Here is a 26360-nt window from a genome sequence, read left to right as displayed (position 1 = left end):
TATATATATATATATATATATATATATATATATATATATATACAGGGTGGGCCATTTTATTCAATACACGCAAAAATCTCAAAAAGGAAAAATTTTTTCAAAAAATGTTTCAGACAAAAGTTATATGGATCGATGGGGGACATAAGAAGATACTATTGGTTTCACCTTACGTGGCCCCGCCAAGGTCAGGTCGAGGTCAACTTTGCTTTTTTAAATAGAAATATACATTTTTTATTATAAAATTTTATTTTACGTAAAGAAGTAAACAACTTTTGAAAACATTTTTTATCCGACCTTTATTTTCTAAGATATTTACGGAAATATTTACAAAATTATTGATTTCAATAATTTTTTACTTGAATTCTATTAACTTTACCGAAAAATAGCAAGAGATAAAAATTGTCTATTTTCTTCTCATAGAGTTCTGAGATTTTTTCAGAATTTCTTTATTAACTTTTTAGTACTGCATTTCCTTGCATTTTCTTGAAGTACTAAAAAGTTAATTAAAAATTTTGGAAAAATTCTTAGAGCTCTATAAGAAGAAAATATATAATTAAACAAACGTCTACAGCCGCAGCTAATGGAGAAATACATGTAATCTCAGAGAGATACATAAGCGAAAGACCACGGTGAGTGGAGGAAATGTAAGTTCGGAGATATCAGAAATTGTTCGCGAAAGTTTAACGACGTGGTACTTCCCGCAAGCGAAATGAAAATTTTCGTTTCTCCGGGAGAAACCTTGAAGAAGCTTGACTGCGAAACAAGTTTGAAAAGCGCGCCTTATGAAGCTACTGACTTTTAACAACGCCGAGTTTCCTAAGAAGCTAGTGAGTGCGGTGAGAATAGAAGGCTAATTGGATTCTGTTATCGCTCTATTGGCCTCGCAGCAAAAGCGCAGTTTTTCAACAAAGTTCGTAAGTAGGATTATGTTCGTCTGTACATAAGCCCGCTCGTATTACACGTGTCCTTAATACGCGCGATTCCTTGCCGTTGTATTTGTTATTTTATAGTACGTAACGAAATGTACTTATATGAATAAGAACAATGCTATAAAAGGCTCAAAATCTGACTGTAAGGTAAGTATATGAAATCGAGCTATCTTTGTATTTTTGGGCCTGCTGAACTCGAATGTGAATTTTAAAATTGTCCAAGTCTCGGAGAGCTTTGCAAAAATGCAGTTTTTCTACAGAAAAGCCTCGTTTTTCAGAAAATATTTTTTAAAACGAATTTGTAAAACGAATCTGAGAAAAAGTAGGCAAGTAACAGACGATTGGCAGAAAGTATAATCGTGGCGGGCTAAATTACGCACACTCGACGCTCGCTAATAAATATAGACCAGGCGGCTTTATGCGTCACCGTATGCGCGGGGTGGCTCATATGGGCGCAAAAAGATGACTGTAACAGGCCGCGAGCAACGGCTGTTTATCAACTCCCCCGCGCCTCTGTAAAGTACATCGGTCTGCAAAAAACCACGCGTATCTCGCCTGCAATAAATTCGTCATTGCGCGAATATCTGCGGCACTACACGACACTAGTTAAACACGACACTCGACACCGCTCTTAATCTGGAGGCCAGAGTGCGTCGTATGAAAAGATTGAAAAACCGTCAGCGAAAATGTCGCACTGTAACTCAGCTAAGTCTCGCTGTTTCCCCTACAATTGCAAGGATACGCGCAAAAATCTCGCGTTTTCTTAACGCTGAACATATCGATAAAACAGCTATTTCGCAATGTGATATTTGATACTTATGTCGCGTTCCCACAAAGTATGAAACACGAATGTCAATCACACAGTCGTGCCTGCACGGAAATAAGATTGGATTAAGCAAATTTCTGGTAAAATATGAACAAATCCCCCAGAAATTCCGATTGAAGTTGCCAGAATTCTGTTCAAGTTAACAAGATTTTTGTTTAATTGGAACAAAATTCTGATAATATCAACTAGAATTTTTCGGCTCATATTTCATCAGAAGTTGGTCAATCCAAGCAAATTTCTTATTCAATGTACTTGAACTGTATTCATACTTGATGGAAAGTGTGAACAGTTCGCATGTAAAAATTCCATGTAAACAATTCACGAAGTAGTGTCAATCGAGTTATGTGTATCCAGAGTTTTAGAAATTCGTCGAGTTACTGCTGCCCGCATGCCACGATCCCTGTACTCATTCAATACTGGATTACAAAGCATAGACTCCATTCGGTATAAATCTCAAAAGTGAAGCGTGTCGTTGTCGCTTGATTTTAAAACACGTCGCGACATCATGTTTCACACTTGTAAGCTCCACTAAACTGAAAGTCAAACACGTTCGATTTGATCACGATAGGAACATGAAGGCGACGACATCACAAATCATTACTTGAAACTCGTCTCATGTGAGATATTCAGATTGTAATTTAGAGCAGGATTCAAGTTCTTCTGTGAAATCATATGATATACGTGACATTATATTTGTAAATTGTGATTCAGCCGCTCACGTCTAACTCTAAATTCAAATCTAAATATCTCACTTGAATTTCAACGCGAATTTTAATGACTATGAATATAAATCGATATAAATCGTAATCTAAAAATCGTAACTCACGTTCGTGCATCACGCCCTATGGAATGCGGCATTACAGTAAAACGCCGAGAGGCATGCTATCAATTTCTAAGAAATACATTCGGAAATGTCAATTTAATTTAACTTTTAGCCTGCCGTGCTGTCACACGGGTATCAAATATCGTAATTCATAACGTTACACGGCTCGTATTCGGACTAACGTAGATGGATGACCAGATTCCGCAGCTGCCCGGATCGTGGGTATATAGATGGATATGTACGGGAACCGGAAGCCTTGTCGCAGTGCCTCGGCGACTCCTACACTACTTACTATTATCAATGGTACCTATCTACTGCACATCAATCTCAAATGTCTCCTCTGTCCTTCTGGATATGTATTGACCGAGTGGTTGATCCTAATGTAAGCTAGCTGTCCTAAGTATAAAAATGAAATATTTTCTACACTAAATAAAAGGCTCGCTAAAATAACCATCAAGCTCGATAATAGTCAGATGTTTTAATGAAATAGTTTCAACTAAACGCATGCAAGAGAGAGAAGGGAGTGTAAGTGAATATAATTAAATAATTGGTAAGTATTAATAAATAACCCCTTAGCAAGACTTGTTATTTGTTGATAAGATTTGGTAACTATTAGCAACTTATTCACCAGACAATTTGTTAAATAAAAACGTATTTTTTAGTAACACTTACCAAATTAAGTGATAAATATACGAAATGATCAAACACTTTCATAGTAACTAGAGTACTTAATAATTATTACCAAATTATTTGGTATTACTTACCAAACCACCAGTTGGTGGTTCAATCGGTTCAAATAAGGAACCGATTTGTTTTACTAATTACTTTGTAATTATTATCAGAAAGACGGTCAGTAACTATTGCCATATTTGGTACTAAATATTGCACTGAATTACTAATTACCAAATATTGCACTGAAACGCTCAACCTGTTAACTATTATAAGACTTTTTTCAGTATTTTATTTGTATCAGAAACTCGTTATATAAAGTAAATCGCGCCGAAATTAAAAAAGAAAATTCATCGGGCATAAATAAAAAAAACTAATAAGAACTCATGCAAGATTTAAATTGCGAAACAGACTACATTCATAAATAAACCAAGAAATGTGGCACTGAAAAATCAACCACGAAAAATCAACCAAACATTTCGGTCAACATTCCGAATCTCTTCAGTGAAAATGGAAAGAGTAAATAATACAGAGAGATAATAAAGAGAAAATAATACAGAGTTCATTGGAGTGAGCAAAGACGAGGAAACAATGTGCAAAGAATAAACCGTTTATGTCCACATAAATCGCTTTTCCCATGCACGGTGAAAATATTAATTAATAAATCACTTGGACGTGTGCGCGATAAATTCATAATAAACCTTACACATCAAGTGTGATTTGAAAGGATAACGGATTCCGATAGCAACATATTAATAGTTGATTGTTATACTAACAAAATAACTGAAGCTGAATTTTACATGGAAAATAATTTATTTCGACGTGATCAAATCTGGCTTATCGACAAGATATTACTTTCCGACGTGCACTCTCTCGACATGCTCGTTATTACGAGTGATAATTAGGACGAGCGCAAAGCGCGAAGTAAGTTATTCAAGTGGACGCAACATCCGGCCTTCCCGATACAATATTGATTCGATCTCCTGCTACGGCGTGCCGGATCGCGGCATAGAATTTGCATACGGAATTACAAGGGTGCGCTGCGACGTAGCAGCGACATATAACGAACCTGTGTTTGCTGTTTGATTGTACGGAAATTGCATCGAGCGACGGCGTGCGCGCAGTTGACAAGCATGATTTCCTGAACGTACGACTTCGATTCCGCGATCGGTCTGTCGATACGAGACACGTCCGACTTTTTTGAGAGCGAAGTGAAACGATTTTGATCATCGAGCACCTGTCACGAAGGCTATTTAGAAATATTATAAACTGTCAGCATTAGAGTGCGCGCCACGTGTGTCTCCTTTTTAGTAAAATATGTGATTATATTCCCCACGAGAAAAATAATAAGTTATAAACGCAACTTAAGTTTTAGACGAATAAATTGGCCTGTACGTTTAAGAAAAAGAACTCTAGTTGCAAGGTACTCTATTTCCTTTAATCCAATATTTTCTAAGCAAAAACTTTTACTAAAAGAGTATTCCGCGTGTAATCTAATAATTCTATATCTAATTATTCTAATTTATTAATCAGAAAATTTGCTACACGAAGGGAATTTATAGTAAAAATTACTATAAGATTTTATAATTGAGAAGTAGATTGACACTCTGCAGTAATTCACTATCTTTTCACTTCATATGTGCTACTTATAATTTTGGAAATGAAACGTTCTATGAAAATACTTGTTATGTTTCTAGCGAAATTTACTATATTCCTTAGCAAAGCTTACTAATAGTCTATCCTTGAATTACTAAAAACACACTAAAATGAAAAGAATTTATATGAGAAGAAAACTATAATTAATATGTATATTCTCTCTATGCAAATGAAAAAGAATATGTTTACTTGAGGCAAAAGACCCTCTTACTTAGCGAAAAACGCGATAAGCAAAACTTGTACTATAGATGAAAGGCAAAGTTTATCTAACTTCAAAACATTCAATTTGTGCATAAAATATTTTTCATTTGGTTTTAGAAAAATTCTTCTGAGGAGACATATATGAAAATGAAATATAAGATCAAGGGATTTCACTCAGAATGAGATTATATTTTCTCCCTTGTAAAAGCCAGTACTAGTGCGAATAATAATCTTAAATCATGAAAGGATAATAACGCTTGAATGTGTGATAATTCAAGCGTTGAATATTTTTTCTGTATTTGAGCATGCGAGAATCCCTTTCCGCGTCAAACTATGCCTAAATTCCAATTATTAAATGACTCCACTACACCTATTACCAATAAAATAATGTATTAATTGATACTTTTTAAAAGTTGCGAAAGATGCTGGTTTTTACTCCAGAATCGATTATTTTAAACTGTCAGAGTGTGTAACCTATTTGGAGTGTATAGTTTTACAAGTGCTGCGGGAGGAAGAGAAGGGTAATTTAGTGAGCTATGAATTGTCGAGCGCCGAAGTCGCAATTATTCGTGCGTCACGTCGCACGCTCATAAATCATTGCAGTACGACTAATATTATCGCCATTAGCAAAATGTAACGGTCGAAACGTAATTATGGCCGAATTTGTCATTTTGCTGCATTTGCAGACACGATTAATCGCGGCACTTTGCAAATCAGCGAAGTTACGAAATTAGCATTAAACTGATCCGGTGGAACATCCGATCGTGATGATTATCGATCGCTTTGTACGCGTTATATACCTTGCGTCATAAATTTAATTTCTTTTTTCTCCACGGGGCGAGCAGCTACTTCCTGCGGTTAATTTGAGCGTCTGCTATAATTATCGAAGCTTTCACTATAATTATCAATGAGTGAATGCCGCATCAACCAGAAGCTATTTCCTAATTTGCTCGTTAATTTCGAAAATTATATGAATCCAATTTTGAGACATCATAAATCTTCCAGAGACACGAACAATAACTTTTAATGCGACACTAATCTGCTACTATAAAATTTATCTGTTCGAATTTACCTCACATTTAAAATAGTTGACTTTCTCGCGCGAGAAAGTTCGAGTACTGTTAATACTGTTAAACCAATCGCACGAAGTTCTATCAATTTATTAAGAGCATTGCATATCATATTATAAAATGTCGCACAGAGGACAAAAAAAGAATGTAATATTAAGGACGAATCTTGTACATTGTTTGATCACATTTAGGGGAAAGAAATCTAGTTGTGTGCAAAGATGCTGTTTCCTGCAATTTCATATTTTGAACGAAAACTCTCTTTTATCTCTCCCTTACGAAAGAATATTCCTCTTCTTTGCCATTTTTTATGAGAGCAATAGTTGACGAGTTATTGGTGGAGAGAGAAGGGGGAACCCACTAATCAGAATAGCGAAATTAGTCTAAGGGAGAATTTACACTTTGGCAGACAAATAGAACGCAGAAGGGCAGAGGTCAATCAGAATGGACCAAATTGAACTCGCGTTAATGGTCAAGTAGTCGATAGTTTCTGCGTTTCTAAAGACGCGAATTCCCTTTAAAAGAGGAGTTTGTATTTTCTAGATGCATGACGCTATCTATGTTCTGCCAATATTCTCTCTCTCTCTCTCTCTCTCTCTCTCTCTCTCTATATATATATATATATATATATATATATATATATATATATATATATAAAGAGAGAAAAAAAGAATACGCTAAGCACACAAACATGTAAACATAAAAATAAATGAATTAATAACTCGTCCACTATTGCTTATATTAAAAATTGGTAAAGGACTTTTCGTCTCCAATTGATTCCTACAAAATATTAATTCGCACTCTAACAGAGTTCTTCCGCTATTTGCCACTTTAATATTTGCCGTAGGATACTCGGTATAAGAATAAAATCCTTTAGGATTCAGAGGATTTTGCTCAGAATAAGATTACATACTTTTAAATGTAATACACACATTTACATACAACTATATATATTTTTTTTATTATCAATAAGAAACTATATATATTTTTTTTATTATCAATAAAAAATGACGCGCATAACATCCAACGACGATTATATTTTATCGTGAATTTGTTAGATTTTACCAAGTCTCACTACCGTTCCCCACTTTCGGTATACTTTCGAGAGAATAGGTCTTATATCTCGTGACGATCAGTAACCATAAATCGTATTTTTCGCGTCATATCGCGATTGTTCAAATGCCCGCATACATTTTAGCCAGGTGCTCTCGCGAGGGAGCGTAAAAATAATGGCGATAAATCCACGACGAACGGCGTTCGCGGTCGAATAGGTCGGCATGGAAAAGTAATTAGCAATAAATTCTCACGGTCTGATGTACAGCGTGCTCCGATTTCTTTATGCTTCATCGGATAACACGTCGTAGATGAGGAGCGCGGCGCGTATATATATCTCTATATGTATCTCCCTTAAAGCGGAGCTATTCGAGGATTTTATTACGGGGATGTATAAAACAAAGAATTTTTCCTTTTTATTTCGTCATAGAAATTTCATTCATTCTCTCTATCCTACAAACGATTATTCGCTACAAATCTCTTTAAACGTCGATCTCTCGTGTCTCTCGCTTTCTTTGTGTGTGCGCGTGTTTTTGTCTCTTTTTTTTCTTTTTAATCGAGAGGCGACAATAGGAATCCGCACACGCGAATTCAGCAACCCCTCGCTGGGAGAGAATTTTTTAAATAACCTGATAGGTCAATTCTCGATTCCTGTCGCAAACACAGGCGACTCGTTCTAGTTTTTACGCTTTGCCATAGCAACCGAGCCGATTGTTCCGTGCAGGATGCGCTACTCCCGCAGAGCGCGACTCTCCCCCGCGTTAAAAAAAAATGGTCAAAGCTAACTTTCGGATATATGTATAGAGAACGCACTCCCATCACGCGCAAAAATCAGCGTACACCGAAATACACACGGAGAATTGGCTCCGAACGCGACGTATCGTTGTCCATTGTCTAACATACAAGGAGATTTGCTTCCCAAGATTGGCCGAGTACGCTGCGCTCGAGTTACTTGCGATGCATACACGATGTATTGCTGCGCCGTATTACGGTCCCAGTGATCGCTCACTGTACGCTACCCGAGATACAAAGCATCGACTTCCAAGGCAAAGATGTAGCTTCAACCGGCGGAAAATGACCGATAAATCTCCCGATCCAATTCGCCGACGCTGCCCTTCTCAGTGCGAGCGCGGTAAGCCGCGCTGGGAAGCGCAATTTTTCGCAGATATTTTACAAACGCAAGAATTTGCATCACATGCGGTCTTTTTTCTTGCATTATCAGACAAATGCATTATCCGACGTGGCGCGAGAGAAACGAGGCCATAACTGGCGGGGAGTTATAGCCGATTACAGCTCGAGCCGCGCGATGCGTGAAGAAAATGGGAAGCGGTAGGGGCATGTATCAGCGACGCGAAACAATTTCGATATTTGCGGTATGCAACGGCGATGCGGTTTATGGGTGCAATTCGGCGCGCACCGCAGCTTTGTATTTCCGTCTCTTTCGCAATCTCTCCCTCCGTCTAAGCGCCTCGTACGCGTTGTGCATTCCATCAAAGACATACCGCGCACCACCACGCGATATATCGTCGGGCGCAAAGGATACAGCACTCGTAAACTGGAATCGTGATCCATGCATCCTTAATTACACCGAGAGCGTCGGAAGCGCTCGATTCTTTATCACCGACAACTTTTTCGTGCGAACAGGAACCCTTTGCACCGAATTTCAATACATTTCCTATTCACGTATTTCTTCCGCGATTCCGTATTTCGTTATTAATATAATTCTGCGAACTCTTTTTTTATTTTTATATCTTTCTTTTATATCATATATAAATTTATTATATTATATATATTATATATAAATATTATATTTTACTCTTATATTACTCTTTTTTATTTTATTATATTAATTCTAAAACCCCAAGCACACATAGGTAAGATTTAGCCAGGCCAACTTTTCAAACGTAATTTCTGAAAAATAAGTTTACAAGTGTTTTATTTTCTGCACTACTACACATCGTACAAATTTCAACGCGCCTACACGAATCAGTTTACTTTGCCTGATTACTGTGCCCAACGAATTATATCAACACTGCTTGCGACCGAATTGCTAACAACCGACCTAATTTTCTCTGGATGACACAAAGACGTCATTCCCTGACAAGAATAAATAGAAATTTAATGGAAAATAATATTACCCTCTGTATCATATATTCCGAAGCAAAATAAAATCTAAAGATATGAAATGATTCCGCGTATATATATTTAGAAACGTTTTAAAAAATATCAGATGTACTAAAAATATTGCATGTTGCAAAAATTACGTTTATCGATGTTATCATAAAGTTATTCTTGCCATTCCAACGAGCACTCGTGTGCTATTAAATGCATAAAGCTTTAAAGCTTTAGAAATCTACTTGTTGATGATACTATAAATGTAACACACATCTCTTTTGTCCACCTGTGTTTGCGATCCCTTCTCCTAGGAAAGTCTCGAGGTCTTTCTCTTGGACGTCATCCAACTTTAACTATCACTACTTGTGCGGAAAATGAACGCGCTTCGAAATTAATGTTGCCAACGCAGAGGTCAGCGTTTATAACATTTTACACAATCGAGATTTGACGTAAGCTTGAATAAGAATCGTTAAAAAAAAAGAACTCTAGTTACAAGATGCTAATCCTATATTCTATGGAAACTTTTACCGAAAGAGTATTCCTCTTTTAACAAAGTCGACTATTAATTGGAACTCTACTGGATATCATTCTAATTTTTTTCCTCTTTTGAATCAAGAGAAATATACTATTTACTTGAAGCAGAATATCTTATGTGTACGATAGGAGAGACACGACAAGCAAGACTTGTACTGTAGATAAAAAGCGAGATCCTTCTAACTTTAAGAATATTTTCCCTTTTGGTTTTAAAAGAATCTTCTCCCTTGAGGCCATATGTACGCTGAGAGAAAAAATATCTAAGAAATATTCATTCAGTGGGTAACATATACAATAACATATTTATTTACATTTAATCTAAAATACTTTTTAAGAGTAAGAAAATATATATTTTTTTAAGATCCTAAGAAAAGAAAGCATTTGTTTATTCTATTTAAATAAAAGAATTTAGATTCAAATAAATATATTAATTAACTCACACCGCGAGGAAATATTTACTATTTTTTTAGATATTTTTTCTCTCCATGCATGTATACGAGTAAAATCCTCAAAGACTCAGAGGATTCCAAAGGATGAGATTACACACTGTTAAATGTAATACACATATTTTTAGAGGAAACGTTTGGACGACTTGACAATTCCGTAATTTTTCTGACAGAACGAGAACTTGTTGCTGCCATTTACCTTACCTTTCCCGACAGTATAAAGTAGTTTTCGTGCCGAACGGTTTACCACGTCGGCTGTGATTTCTGTGATTGATAACGCCGCACGTGTGGGGCAATATTGTCCACTCGAACGGTGACATCGCGGAGGATGAAATTTTTTCGCAGCGACGCTTCGCGTAACGCGACATCGGTTTCCGGTCAGACAGTTTCGGCTGGAGCTCTCTCGGACGAGCCGAGCACAGACGAACCGGAAATAACGAATGAATCTATCTCTCGCTGATCGTTCTATATCAATTCTCTGCCGCCGAGTGCGCGCGCGACGTAACGTTATTACGCGTTCTATTCGTGCGATTAAACACCTCGGCGTGAGCGATTCGCGATCATGTTTGTCGACGATTCTCAATCTGCATGTTTCACGTTCTCCATTATGCGTGATAAATTATTTCGTAACGTGCTATCACGCGTTTCGATCAAACTTACAACGAAAGTCGTCATTGCATGGTATATATATCTTTTTCAGGATGTAGTTCCGAAAAGATCTACTTTCCAATTCTCGTAAAATTTTCATGAAATAGCCCAAAAACCCTCAAAATGAATATATCTAAAAGGTGTTTTTGACACAATTGGAAATCAACTGAGATACTGAAAGACTTAACGTTCAAATAATGAATACAGTTATTTCCATATAAATTGGAATGGATATTTTATAAAGATTAGCAAAGACCTCTCTTTATACAAGGTTAGCGAGGTCGGCAGACACATACTTGTTTTGTAGAAAAATCTGTATGAAAAAATCGAAATATGTATATAAATTCAATGGAACATTTCATAGGTCAAAAGTATTAACAATATATGTGTATGGAATTGGCCTCCGTTCTGCAAAAACCTATACTGAGAAAAAAATACTTTAAAATTTATTTGTAGGATAGAAAGTTTATTTCTGCAAAATAAAGTTTATTTCTGCGGAATAAAGTTTTTATTTCCGTGAAATAAAGTTTATTTCCGTGAAATAAACTTTCAGCCTATATGTAGAGAAATTTTCGAGCATTTTTTTCTCAATGTATAAACACAACTATAATAACATTATTTCAATTGATGTTTAATCAAGAAATTTTTTAGACATATTTATTCGGGATTATTTGAGACTACTTCGCTGAATTTTATGAGAATCGAAAGGTAAACCTTTCAGACCTGCGGCTCTTTTTTAATCTCGACTCTGTTTTTTGCACACACATTACGAGGTAAAATTCAGAAAATATTGTTTTTAGACGTTTCTTTTCACATGCAAACACTGATATTTATACTTCCATTTCTCATAACGGAGCAGAATATAAATTGGAGTGGTAAATTTAGTTGATTCAGGATATACTCTACTCTCAAAATATTTGTTACATTGTTTACACCAGCGATCCCGAATGTTTGTTACGTATCCACTTTAACGTTGCAGCGCCGCTCTCGTAAATTAAAATACCGGTCGAAGTGCCACGAAGCGACGTAAAGCGCCACGTATCTTTTGACCAAAGGCCAGACAGATTTAAAAGTGTTCGTTCGAACGTACGAGGAATGCCTTTTATAAATTACCAGCCACTACACGCGTGCGCTGCCGCGCGCCATTAAACGCTTCTTCACGTTGGAAATTAACGCAATTCTCACTTGAACATGCAGCTACACAATAATGACATTTTGCGAGCACGTTCGAATTATTAAATTCAAATGCTTACTATTTCACGTCGAGCAAGTCATTAATGAGATCCACTACTGCGAATTCTGCGTTCAGAATACGGCGTCCATCCAGCCGTTGACTCGCGTCACTTGTTCTTCAATCGCTTTACTGCATTGCACTGCACTCGCGATCGTGATCGCAACGACGTTAACGACGGTCGACGATGTCGAGGGAAGTACGCGATTCGAAAGCACGATAATGCTTCGACAATACACACGCGTGCCGCGAATCGCGTTTAAAGGACCGCGAAACTGACGACGGCGAGATAGTCAACGGTCCGCATCGAGATAGTCAATGGAGAGACAATACATTCGCATGCCTCTTTTCAGACGGGAATTCTTTTGTTTCGACTTACGGTGGGATAACACCGAACTCTAGAACTATGAAAAGTGCTAATAGAACTGTCGTTTTTTTTAATTTATAAAACGTACCAGCTTCACAGACGCGATAACACTGATTTCGTTACAACGAGAGAGACAAGAGAGGAAATCTAGTCGATACCGTCACGTTCGAATGGAAGATAGCGACCGTACTTTGGTAGGTAGGTTAGGCTAGATCGATCGATCGCGACGTTACGCTGCGGTTATCCTACGAACCGGCGACAAGACGGCGACATGGACTACACAGACGCGCGCTGGGTCGCGTTCTAAAATAAAATTGCTTTTGTTTCGTACCTCTGGTCCTCGTATCTCGATTCCTTGGCGAGTTACGACCCTTCAAAGTTTCGACACACTCGACAATACTAACATCGCCGTTCCTAATGGACTTGTGTGTTGTGTTGTGTTATTACGGGCGCGCAACGAGATCAGCGACCCTAACGGCCGCGTGACGTACTCAGTAGTGGGGATAAGGTCGTGCTTACAGATATGGTTATACTCGCCTAGATTACCGACGAGGTGTCATGAAGATGCTTTCGCATTGATGACATCATTTTACCTTATTGCTAATAAATAGAAAATAGAGCCTGGCTACTTACGCCTCAAATAGCGTATTTGTGTGATTCAACCTTCGTAGAACGACTTTTGAAAGTTAAAAAGTTATTTTAAAGATTCTAAGAAAATTACTTGGAACTGAAGAAACATTGAAGAAACAGAGGAACATTTACCCAAATTATGCTCCAGCCGACAGTACGCGACGAGATAAGCACGGTCGACCATAATTTCGAAAACCGATTTGTGAAAACTCGAAAATTACTTTAAAGTTGTTGAAAAAGTTAGTGAGGGACCAGAAAAACGTTCTCCCAAAATGTACTCCGGGTAATAGTATCCTACGAGCTACACAACCAGGACCAGTAGTCTAGATCGTTGAGAGCCGCGACCGCCAGTTACATGGCCCGCCGCGCGGCAAAGGAAGATAGAAGGCGTAGCTCCCGAAAATCGCCCGAAATGGACAAACTATTCCGAGCTCTAATATATATTATTGCGACAGAAAATATCGATTGTATCTTCTGAAAATTATTCAAATAGAAATTAATCTATAATCCATATATTGATTGCACAAATAACGCTCAATGTGGTAGTCGTACTTTCAGCTCTGTTTGTGTTTTATATAAAAGTCATAATCTTATTTTAGCTTGAAGATCGAAAGGACAGATTTAGCACTAAAGTGCGGATTTACGATGATGGAAGCTCACGCGGGAGAACTTGGCAAAGGGGTTACACGAAGCGTGATGAAAACGACGTAAAACCAAGTTTATATAGCACAGATCGTCAAAAGACATTCTAAAGACATTCTAAGAACATTCGTACATTTTAAGAACGTTCTAGAACATTCTCTGAAGATTTTATGCTATCTGAGAGGTATAACTAGACGTCCCGTCTTTTCACCCTGTCTCAAATTTTTTCGAGTACTATTCGGGACACCGATTTGTCATCATTTTCAATGATTGTCAAATAATTTTCGGATCTTTTTACCCCTCCCTCCACTCCCCGCTTCACACATTTATGAAGTGTCCCGAATTCAAGGCTGGGAAATCTAGTTACCTTACATATACCGCGAGGAGAAACGAGAAGATTACTTACAAATGACGTCTTCACGATATGCTCCGACGATCGTACATCGCTATTCTCGACACTCCCGCTACTTATTTCCGCGCGAGACTTTCGACGGATTAAAGACGCGTAAAATGCAGAGCGATGTCGATCGATGTGTCCACGGCGGTTGGATACAGAAAGATCGAGAATCAAGATAGTCGCGCGATTGTTGAATCGCGCTAAAAATATACGCTAATATATGAACGACGCCGCAGCCGAAAAGAACGCGCTCTATGAGATACTTCTCTCTCCGTAACTCTTTTCCTAACAAGCTGACGCAACCGCCCGAATATTCCGCATCTCTCTCTCTTTCTCTCTGATTGTCATCGCATTTCTAATTTCCGTTCAATAAATCTGACGATCGCCCGATTCTATTGCTACTTGAGCGAGTCGATGTTATTAGCAAATGTAAGGGACGTCGACGCGACACAAGCACTGATCGCATATACCGCGAGGAGATACGAGAAGATTACTTACAAATGACGTCTTCACGATACGCCCTGACGATCGCACATCACTATTCTCGACACTCCCGAGACTTATTAACGCGCGAGACGCACTTTCGACGAATAAAAGACACGAGAAACGCGGAGCGACGTGGATCGATGTGTGCCCATGGCTGCTGCTTGGCGCGAAAAGATCGAGCATTTCGCGCGATTCATTACCAACGCCTAGATTGAACAACCACGATGACAACCTCGTAGTGCGAAACGAACGCGATTGGTCAAGGCGTCCGCCGTCCGTCGTTGTAGACGCGCGACCTCGTTCGCATCACTGGCGCGTTCACATTTATGCACTTTAGGTATTTTCGGCGCCCTAATGAACTTTCGGTGTACATGATTGACAGTGCGCGCGTCTGCGGACTTTTCATGTCGAGCAACAACGTGTTCATGCCATGAACACAACGTCCCGTATTCCATACGTCTTTCGCTTATGTCTTGTGAGTCTCCTGCGGAAATAAGTATTAAACCTGATCTACAATGTGTTCTTTGCTTCCTGTTTCTTGTTTTCTGTCTTTTTTTAGTTTAAGGTTTAAGACTTGTCAGAAAGAGATAAAGAAAAAGTAACAGGAAGCAAATAACACATTATAGATCAAGCTTTAGAGTGCCGAAAACAACGACGTGCGGTCGCTAGGACATATTATAAGTATATTATTACGGAGTAATCTCCCTTTTCGACACATACAGTTAAGGTGACCAGACGTCCCGATTTTTCACTTTTTGTCCCGAAGTTTTTCGAGTGCTATTCGGGACACCAATTTGTCATCATTTTCAATGATTGTAAAATAATTTTCGGATCTTTTTATTCCTCTCTCTCCGCTTCACACATTTATGAAGTGTCCCGAATTCAGGACTGGGAAATCTGGTCACCTTACGTAAAATGTATTTGCGCCACGAGTGACGTACAGAAGTCGTAGTATGAGCGTGGTAAAGCTGAAAGTGTTAGTCACATTGCGGTAAAGCAGGAAGCCGTACGAAAGAGCAAAATTGCGAGTAGACGATATCGAAATATTAAGCTTGACGTTACGTCATTTGAATTTTGGAAATTTCCAGAAAATAAATTCATCTCGCAATTTATCAGAGTTGGCAGTTTGATGAAAATCTGCATGTAGTAATCCGAAAATACCGTTAATCCCTTCGACCGTAAAGTTCGATAGAACGTCATCTTTTTTTTCGTGATCTCTCGATTGTAATTCGAAAACTATTCCTCAACATTAAATTACACGTCATTCTTCTCACATTGGTCTTCAGCGTTCATGGTTTTGAGTTTTCAATAGATAGCGAGTTGCAGCGTTCCATTGGAAATCGACTGATGGCCAGCCGTCGTTGGATGGCATTGCGATCCGATTGATTCTCGTATATCCGCCAGGCGTTACGAGCGCTATGCGAATGCGATACAATAGGCGAGGTCGAAGGTCGAAACCTTTCCGCGTCGAAATGAATCGCTATCAAAGCCCGAAGTGCCTCTCATATATCGGCAGAATATCGTGCAATAATTTTTGAGAAATTGCCTTGTTGTCCGACAGCACCGTGTTTCTAACTCGTAAATCGTCGATATAACCGCGCGAATACAAATGCCCGAGTATTCGGTGGTCATTCCTGTCAGAATATCACTTAGAGAATCTTACGACGACTCGTTAAGAGAAATGTGTCGCCTAAGGAGTAACGTAGAGTTGTGAAGTATCTCTAATGACTCTGCCCGATAGATTTTGACCTTTTTCTTTTTACTACACGAATACGAATAGTCATTTCTAGTATTTTTAGCCGCTGCACGAATTCGTCCAAACTTGTCCATCGTCATAATTTTAAGATAAAATTGTCCATGTGTCATAATTTTGAGAAAAACGAGGTAAAAGAAACAAATAACAACGATATTGAGGAACTTCGTGACATTGCAACAGTGGTATACAATTTTCTTTCTAAATTTTATTAAGACTGTGTGAAAGTATGAACTTTAAGCTTTATAATGCGTTCAGTTTCATTCCCGTACGATTTTTCGTCTGTGAGAGATAGCTACTTAAAAATAGCCCTTTTCTCACGTAATAAATGAAAAAAATATTTGATTCTTTTTTAATATACTTTATACTATTTTAATATACTATTTTAATATACTATTATATGTAAAGTAAGTGCTTTTTCTGTACATACATAATATAATGAAGAAAAACTAAGTGGGAAGCAATAATATTAACAATTTTATACACGCGTTTGTCTAATTATGAATAACATAGTTTGCATTATAGACAAACGCATCTGCGAAATTGCTGAAGTTATTGCTCTTTTATCTTATTATTTATATTTTATTGTAGTTAGTGATTGCAATCGGGTGATTTGAATAACAGATATTTAATAATGAATATTCTTCTGTATGATTTTGTTTCATCAAAATTATTGTTAATTGATTTAATTGTAAGATGATAGAACACGCGCTCATTTGTTTTCGACCTGATCGTTTATTGACATGTGTATGCTATCTTTTAGAAAGCCATAACCGCAAACAGGATATTATCATCATTGTAAATTTGCCGATCGAGTTTGTGTGATATTTTTGACTTGCGAGTCACTAAATTTTGTGCCAACGGAAGCATCGGCTCTGGCGGCGCAATCGATCTCTGTTCCCGCTATTAAATTTTTCGCGAGAGCGTGTTATAACACTCGCGGCGTTTCTCCTTCCTCTCGATTATTTTCATCGCCGATAATAATTTTTTCCGTTGAAGCAGAGCGAGCGTCAACGCGGAAAAACTCGTTAGCTATCCAATGGCTGTTACGTCAGCGTTATTTACAATCGACATTGCGGCTGTGATAAATTAAATTCGCAAACGCAAACTACACTATGAAAAATTATATCGTCCAAGTATCACGTATAAAATTCTGACTATATATCATGAAAAATATAACGTTGTGAGATTTATCGTTAACTGAAAAATATCGAAAAGATCATACATCGAATGTCTCATTTGTACGAAATCGCCTGTAACTATTGACCGATCGATACCATTCGCGCGCGCGTATTATTTACTTAACGTCCGACAAAAATAATCCGTCATAAAAAAAACTGTTATAATTGCTGCAACTCTCTATAGTTATAAAAAAGATTTATATTAAACAGATATTGTGTTAAGAAAATTACTGTTGTCATATGCTCATCTATATAGTTTTCAGAGCTACAATTTTTATAATATGTAATGTTCAATTAGTATATCCTCATATAAGTTATCCTAACTGAAAGAATATTGCTCCCCTCCTCTCTCTCTCTCTCTCTCTGTCTCTCTCCCTCTCTCTTTCTCTCTCCCTCTCTTCCTTTCTCTCTCTTGTGGTCTGTAAAACAAATATTATGGTTGAGAGATCTCTCTGTAGGGTTTAGTTGCATCATACAGTACTGAAAATTCCGCTCAAACACGTATAGACAGGCAGCAAAGAAAGCCAGTGTACCACCTCCAGAGTACTGTGGTTTCTACAACCCTTTCGTGTGCATGAGCGAAAAAAATATTAGTATTTTGTTACGGTAGCCATATTAAGCTAAGTAATATAGCTAAAACAAAGTGTTTCTCTGAACTCGCAGTGAATTTTTATTTTTCACGTTAAACCAACCTTGAAACCCTATTGTTAGTATCATTATCAATTAATCCTCCAATATCCCCTCATAATTATTTGCATTATGAATTTCTTGATTCGTTTTTAACTTACTTATGTTTAGGGGTTTACGTAATTTTTTAATGTTCAGAATTACATGAGATTACAAGGATAAATATTCTTATGAAATTTATCCATCAAAACACGCAAAGAGCTAAATAATATAACGTATTATATTATATTCTATTATATTATATTATATTATGCGGCGAAGCTCTATATAACATGGTAATAAGAAAGTGGTAATAAGAAACTTCTGTGTACATAAACACACTGAACCCCGAGTTAGGCACGACGCACGTTGCCGCAAGATAATATTAGAGCAACTCGGGAAGTTCCCTAAAGGAAACGCAGCGAGAGGGCGATACTGTAAGGCCGTGGGTGGAGGGATTGTCGGGGAATTTGAGAACGTGCTCTCATCCCGGTCAAATTAGGAAATTGCTCTCCTCTGTATTGCCGCAGCATCCAACGTAAATTAGAATGCTGCGGTGACGCGGGCACAGTGCGAGTACGCGCTATATTACCGGCATTAGTGTGCCGAACGCGGTCGCAACTGGTTAGATCCAATTTAATGTTCCGCTTGCTCCTTGGGTTTCAGATCTGGACACGATGCTGTACGGATACACGAACAGTATATACGTGCTGGACCACACGCCTGAGTCCCTGCCGGTGAGTATAATTCGGCGCGTAATGAGCCAGTTAGGCGCAGCTGTTATTGCGACCGGCGGCGGCTCGAAGACGCCTCCATCCATAAATCCTCGCGGTTGTGACCGCACGAGACCGCCGTGCATTGTCCATTTGGCGAATCTCGCATTACGCTGATCGTACAACTTCACTTATATCTGCGCGCATTGGCGCAATAATAAATCGGGATAAACCTCGCGAAATATATATTGTATTATTTGACAACTGGACTGTAAGTTCCGCGTAACGCGACGAGCGTATTACCTTTTGGCCGAATGGTTTGCTTGCTTTAGTACGACTGTTTCAGCTTAACTTAAGTCGCGCACATATTTGAGGAGAATTAATTCGGCAGACAGATAACGCGCGCGCGCGCGCGCGCACGTCCTCGAACGCACACACGTACAAGCCATTGTCAACATACGCGATGCAATGTGTAATCCGACTGTTAGCCGCAAACGTTGCCGCATAACGCACCGTTGCCTGATAGTCATTTACGGTAACAGTTATCGTCGTAATCTCGTAGAGGGCCGTAGTCAAAGTGACATACAGAGACTAGATAATAGTGTGTACATATATACGAATGATATCGAGGCGCACTAATACCGCCATAATACTCCCGTCCAATCGCGACGTAACGCAACGAAAATTGATTGTTTAGATATTATAATTTCCGCATGCATGTTTCGAGAATTATCTAGAGAGTCCCGCGTGACTCTCGTCCACGCAAAATAAGCAATTAGTCCGTCTCCATTGCAGCGCGCGTTTCGGCGATAACCGATTCCCGATTGGACTCATCAATTATTAGCACAATCGCATGGTCGACGTTGCGCTGTGCTATGGATAATAATGCGCGGACTTCAATCGCAATAACCGATTTACCGAGCACTCGTGATGTAATTAAACAAACAAGCGTGTGACTGTAATTTGCGCGAATCGCATAAGATCTCGCCGGGAAACGTTAGTAACGGCGTTTAATTACGATTTTACTCCTGTATTTTAATTAAATTACGAGAGGAGAGAGAGAGAGAGAGGAGAGAGAGAGGGAGATTTTGTTACCAATTAAATTAAAATTGGTGAGCCTCAATGTCCCGCTAAAATTACTCGCGTCTATCAATACATGATAAATAATCGCGAAACTCGTGTACGTGTCTCTTTGTCGACGAGTGATTATCAATATTGTGTGTTTGTTGCAGAATAATTTGCGCATACAAAATGTGTAGAATATACAGATCCGCTTAGATATCCATTAGATGACTTTACGCACGTACTTGATAATATTATAATCGCGGCAATGCATATGAAACCAGAATTATTGCGCCGAGTAACATAATACATAATTCATTGCAATTATAAATCATTTGCATTATTAGTATTGAACGAGAGTGCATACTGTTGGTAGTGAAGGCTTTTACGTTGATTTATATAATGAATCGAATTAATAACACGACATGATACAAATAGGATATCTCATACATATATACTTTGTCAGATATTATCCTGTATAAATCAAATCATTATCGTATGAAAAATGCGCTTACGCGTGTAATATACAGGACGCGACTCACGCACATCCGCTCGTATGCAGCCATAGAACTCATCAAACTGAAAGAAAAAGTTCCTTACCGATTTGCAAACATTCACATAGATTTTTTAGTTATTAGTAAAAGTTATTAGTTAAAGAGTTAATTATTAGTTAAAATTATTAGTTAAAGAAAATTGCAATGATCGCGAAATAATATCTTCTAAAATATTTTAATAAAAGAGCATATTACATGATTGTACAGAAGAACAAATGGGAAAGTGATTATATGCACAACTTTTATCGATAAGCATAATGAGAAATAAAATAAGACGCATTTCTTTATTTTAAATCCTATTTGTTCAAACGATCCAAGTTTCTTTCTTTACAGAAAAGTATAAATAATTAAAAATTTAATAATGTTAACACTTTTGCTACCAATTTTGTTTGTTAAAGGTTAAATTTATTTTTTTACTTTCACTTTGTTAAATATATTAGAAATAATGTAGTTTTAGCAAAGAAATTAATGCTGCAATTCTAAGCAGAATTGTAAGTCTCGTAACTTGTTCTCGTACAATTTGTCAGAACTTATGGGTAGATTTACAAGTCTATGCAATATTATATGTTGTACAATTACTCGTAAATATCTACGATTTCATATCATTTACGATATTTAAAAGTGATTATACGACATATGATATTGCGTAGACTTTTAAATCTACTCATAAGTTCTGGTAAATTTTATGAAAACAAATTACGAGACTTACGATTCTGCTTAGAATTGCAGCATAAGTCTTATTTTTGACGCCAAAAGGATAAGACCGAGATATTGATGTCCCGCTGAGGTTTCTAGGAAGACATATTTGTCTCAACGGCAAAAAGTAGAGAAATATCTGATGTGTTCTGAATACCAGAAAAGCTGTTTATTTAGGGTTATTATTAATGGCGAGAAAATAATGGTATGTCTTCGCACGCAGATGTCTCGTTGGTAGCGAACGGTGTTGGAAACATCTCCTTTAGGGCCGGTTGCTCCAATTTCTTGGTAAATTAATTGATAATTAAATCATATGTCTGTCTTTGTTTAAATTGAAAGAAAAACAAAGACAGATATATGATTTAACTATTAGGTAACTTATCAAAAGATTGGAACAATCGATCCTTAGAGGTATTGAAGTAGACATTCCACTTGCTTGATATTATATGTTCGGGTAAGAATTAGGGTGAACAAGTATGGCATAAGATTTAAAGTAAAGAAACGCATCTTATTTTATTTCTCATTATGTTCATCGACAAAAGTTGTGCATGTAATCACCTTCCCATTTTGTTCTTCTGTACAATCATGTAATATGCTCTTTTATTAAAATATTTTAGAAGATACTATTTCGCGATTATTGCAATCTTCTTTAACTAATAACTCAGAAATCTATGTGAATGTTTGCAGATCGGTAAGGAACATTTTCTTTCAGTTTGATGAGTCCTATAGCTGTACACGAGCGGATATGCGTGAGTCGCGTCCTGTACATATTACACGCGTAAGAATTCGCCCACAATAAGCTTGAATTTTGAGATGTAAAGGAGAGAAAAGTGGCAAAGAGCGCGCATTTGGACCTTTTTCTCCATCAGTGATGGAGAATCGGGGCTCGTCGCGATCGATATAGAATCACCGCCACGAATCACCCCAGGATTCTAAACCGTTTAATCGCGCAGACACAGATATCGATGCGTATAGCATCGTTAAAACATTTATACGCCATTTCGTGGCGCGTTGTGTACGTCCCTCGCGGAAATGATCGTCATAATAATTGCCGCGGGAACAATGCCTATATCGTAATTGTACACGAACAGTGCATGCATTCACAAACGTGTAAACTGATACAAACTCGGACGGGCGGTGCCGCAGACCGATGTGTATTACTATTCGGATAATCTATCGGTGATAGTAACGTCATTTAACAATACATGCGGGAATGCCCTGCAGATGTTGCAAAGGATTGGCTGAATATGCTTCACGAAGGGGTAATTAATGTAGGGAGCGGACACGGGAATGGCTCGCATTTCGGTCCCGATGAAAGTGCACTCGTTCGAATCCACCCACTAGCTTCGGCAATTTCGCTGCGTTAATGTGAAATCGCGACGATGCGACGGGAATATAGCATTTGTCGGAGAATTCCTACAATTATTATCGGGCGTACGCGGCGCCGAAGAGAAAGGCGGAATTCGCGCGACTTGTGGCATGCGCCGTTCGCATTCGACGTGATTTTTCCGCAGCGCCTATCAAAGCGCAGAGAAACGCATTAATTAAGCAAATGTCGTCTGTGTCAATTAATGTTCTTTTTCGCGCACCGTTGCACCCGTAACTTTCGTACGCGGCTTTTGCGCGTTTCGCGGAAATGCATCGAAACGTTCCATTTCCATTTATTTTGTGTGTGTGTGTGTGTGTGTGTGTATGTGTGTGTGTATCGCGAGTGCACACTCGCGCCAAATTATTTCGCGTTATTAAGAAAAAAATGAAAAATAAAATTGCGGTGCATGTCCCTGTGCACTTTATTCTTGACGGATTATTGCAACATCAAACCAAGTTCTGCACAAACCAAAGTCGCAAGGCGATTCTAATCAATCTATAATCTCACCTACGGACCAGTTCCATGGATTATCGCCGATGATTCAGCGGAAACGAGGATGCGCGAAATAATATCTCCGGGGGTGGCGCGCGCGTGACAATTATCGCTGTCGCGAGACACAAAGAAGCCGGATTATCGCCGCGGGTGAAATGCGTGCGTGCGAGCGTGAAACGGCACGGGCTTAATAAAGATCCCCGGTTTCAATAAAAACGGATTTGCCACGCGCGAACTCCGTTAATTTAGCCGCATAAGCGCGCGATGCCATCCCCGTGGTATTAATCCTCGGTTAAACATCCCTGGCGAACAGCGTTCTCCCATTACGCGCCCATCGGCACGATGAAACGGACGTAATTATCTTGTTTCGCGAATCGTCCTGCGCGCGCGCATGTATGTGTGTGTGTGTGTGCGTGTCCGTCTGCCGCACGTTACTGCCGGCTGACGTAGCCCTGCTCTCGCTATCGAAAGTTTCCCACCGCCATCGTCGGCATTAATTAACTTAATTAGCTGCCGAACGAGTGGCTTCTCTTCATTAGCGGCGTCCGCTTCTCGTCGATGGTTTCTATTGACAATGGGGTTACAAGAGGGATTAATGACATGGATGGGGGTGAACACACTTCGAGTTATCCTGTGTTTCCGCGAACACGGGCAATGCAGCCGGATACGTTATCGTCGATCCTCCGCTTAAATGATGAACGATAATTCCGAAGGAAGGGCCCGGGGAAAGCCGATCCACAAGCTGACACGACGAGCATTTGCTATTTAATGATGCTGGACCGCGTCGCGCGCGGAGAATATCTAATAGTGACGTAGAGGTCGGATTAAACCACGAGATAACGCGGCTTTCAGCGCACTTCGCGTAAATCGTGCAATAAGCGCTGACGACAACTCCACGCGATGTGACGTTGATGCAATGATGTTGATTGGATTCGAGTTGAAATTTTGAACCTACTTTCGACCTTGATTTTCCGTTTCATGACTACTTTAATATCTCAAAGACTACATCAACAACAATTTTTTCTGATTCGATTTAATCCTTTAAGCCATAGTGAGACGTCAGCGTCCCGTCTATCTTTTTCTTATTTTAAATGATTTTAACCCTTTAATGCATCGTGTAGCTAATCAGCTACAAACAATTAATCGATAATTATTAATTATTATCAATAATTATTCAGTTTAGTTTTTATTAGAATTATGTTTAACATTTTTTCCTTCTTTCTAGTCTCTAATTAGTAATTATAATTTTTTAAGTTCAAAATAAAAATTCATGCATTTAAAAGTTAACTAACTTATCGGCAGACATAGTCGATTATATTAGTATTACCCACTCAGAAACATGAAAAGCAATACGTAAAAAATAATGTGAATACTTATTTGTTAAATTATTATAAGTAAATAAATATTAAAAAACACGTTCTGATAAAAATCATTTTAGGTCTAACTATTATAAATCGGCATTATCGAAACATTAACAGTTTATTAAGGACAGTATTTTACACATTATCGATTCAAAAATTATAATTGCTAATTAGAGACTAAAAAGGAGGAAAAAATGTTAAACAAAATTCTAATAAAAACTAAACTGAATAATTATTGATTATAATTAATAATTATCGATTAATCGTTTGTAACTGATTAGCTACACGATGCATTAAAGGATTAAAATCATTTGAAATAAAAAAAGATAGACGGAATCAGTATTAACATACTGATACCGACTCAAAATTTTAACTTTACTTTCGACCTGAACTTTTTAACATCTGTAATACATATGGATACTGAAATTTTAGCTAATGTCTCTAATGGCAAAAAATGCACAAAATGCCACTTGTTCTAAAGAGGACTTCTTGATAATGTTAGTAGGTCAAATAGAATCAAAAGAGTTTGATATGGAAAAGAATATGAGTGGGACGTCACTATGGCTCAAAGGATTAAATCGACAATTGACATAGTATTTTACATATTTTTCAAAATTTTCTGTAAACCCTATATTTATAATAAACTATTAAAATATTGATAATATGTTTGTTGCAAATTCTTTATCAAAAACACAAATATCTCTTTTTCATATCGAGGAAATATCATTGTTATTTCCGAATAATGCTAAAAACAAGATTGCTAATTTTGAAAATCTAACGGCCGCCATATCGAACCTATCTTATTAAATTTTAACTTTTTGACCTTAAATTCGTAATCAACGTCCTCCATAATCCTCCATATGCTAAATTTGCAAAAAAACATATACTGCATTCAAATAAATGTGACTTCATAAGTTAAGTATTTCGTCAGTTTATATATCCGCAAATCTGCCATAAATGTTAAATGTTAAATTTATTCGAAATATGTTTTGTACTTAGCAAGTCTAGCATTTTAATTATGAATATTAAATTTAAACAAAAATTCACGGTTTGCCTGCTGCACAGAGTCGAATTAACTTTTCCTTCGATAATATTTTATAATGTTTCTATAAAAAGAATAAATTCTTCACTCAGATATATAATATAATGAGTTTTTCTCAATTTTGTGACAAGTATATTTTAAAATTGTTTTATCAAGAAAATATTCTTAGTCGGAGATAACCGTTACTTAAAAGAGGGAAAGTAAACTGAGTGAACGCCCTTCTTAGCAGTGGAATGATATTTTTCTGTGTCCCAGCTTTGCCGAGAGGATCTCTTTAAAACCTACAAGTGGCATTTTGTGCTTTCTCTGCCACTTAGACGCTAAGTAGAACTTCAGTTTCCACGTGTATTAAACATACACTGATCCTTCAGAATATATATACAGATGTTAGAAAGTTCAGCTTGAAAATAGGGCGGAAATTTCGTCTCGGGAGGATATCTGAAAGGTAGATGAGCTTTAGTAGAAAGGAGGTCAGTTTTATCGAAAAGTTATTAATTTTTCTTTTTTAATTGATTGGCTACTGTTTTTGTCACTTTATTAACGAGATTCATTTTATTAACAAGATTTTATTAACGAGATTTTTTTTGTATTTTCCGTGTGTAACGTCGATTAATATAAAGAGGAACTTCCAATTGTGCGAAGTCCCATCCTGCTAAATTACTTAACAACTTGAAACTTGACTTTTCCTTTAACCAGAGGAAATGAATTTATTACATGTGTGATAACGATAGACGCGCTATTAAAAAAAAAA

At 37.7% G+C, this 26360-nt stretch overlaps 1 protein-coding gene across 1 annotated transcript in view; it reads left to right on the top strand.

Annotated features, from left to right (window-relative positions):
• The window catches only part of LOC116854088, a 203396-nt gene that overhangs the window by 157582 nt on the left and 19454 nt on the right, over positions 1-26360 (top strand). Inside the window, exon 5 of the mRNA XM_032835630.1 lies at positions 18987-19057. Within this exon, the coding sequence (XP_032691521.1) occupies positions 18987-19057 (71 nt within the window). The remainder of the gene's footprint in view (positions 1-18986; positions 19058-26360) is intronic.

This window comes from Odontomachus brunneus, unplaced genomic scaffold, assembly GCF_010583005.1.
Source record: "Odontomachus brunneus isolate Ranch 3 - 2012 unplaced genomic scaffold, Obru_v1 Obru_scaffold_008, whole genome shotgun sequence".
NCBI lineage: Eukaryota > Metazoa > Arthropoda > Insecta > Hymenoptera > Formicidae > Odontomachus > Odontomachus brunneus.
This window is presented reverse-complemented; position numbering and strand designations above follow the sequence as displayed.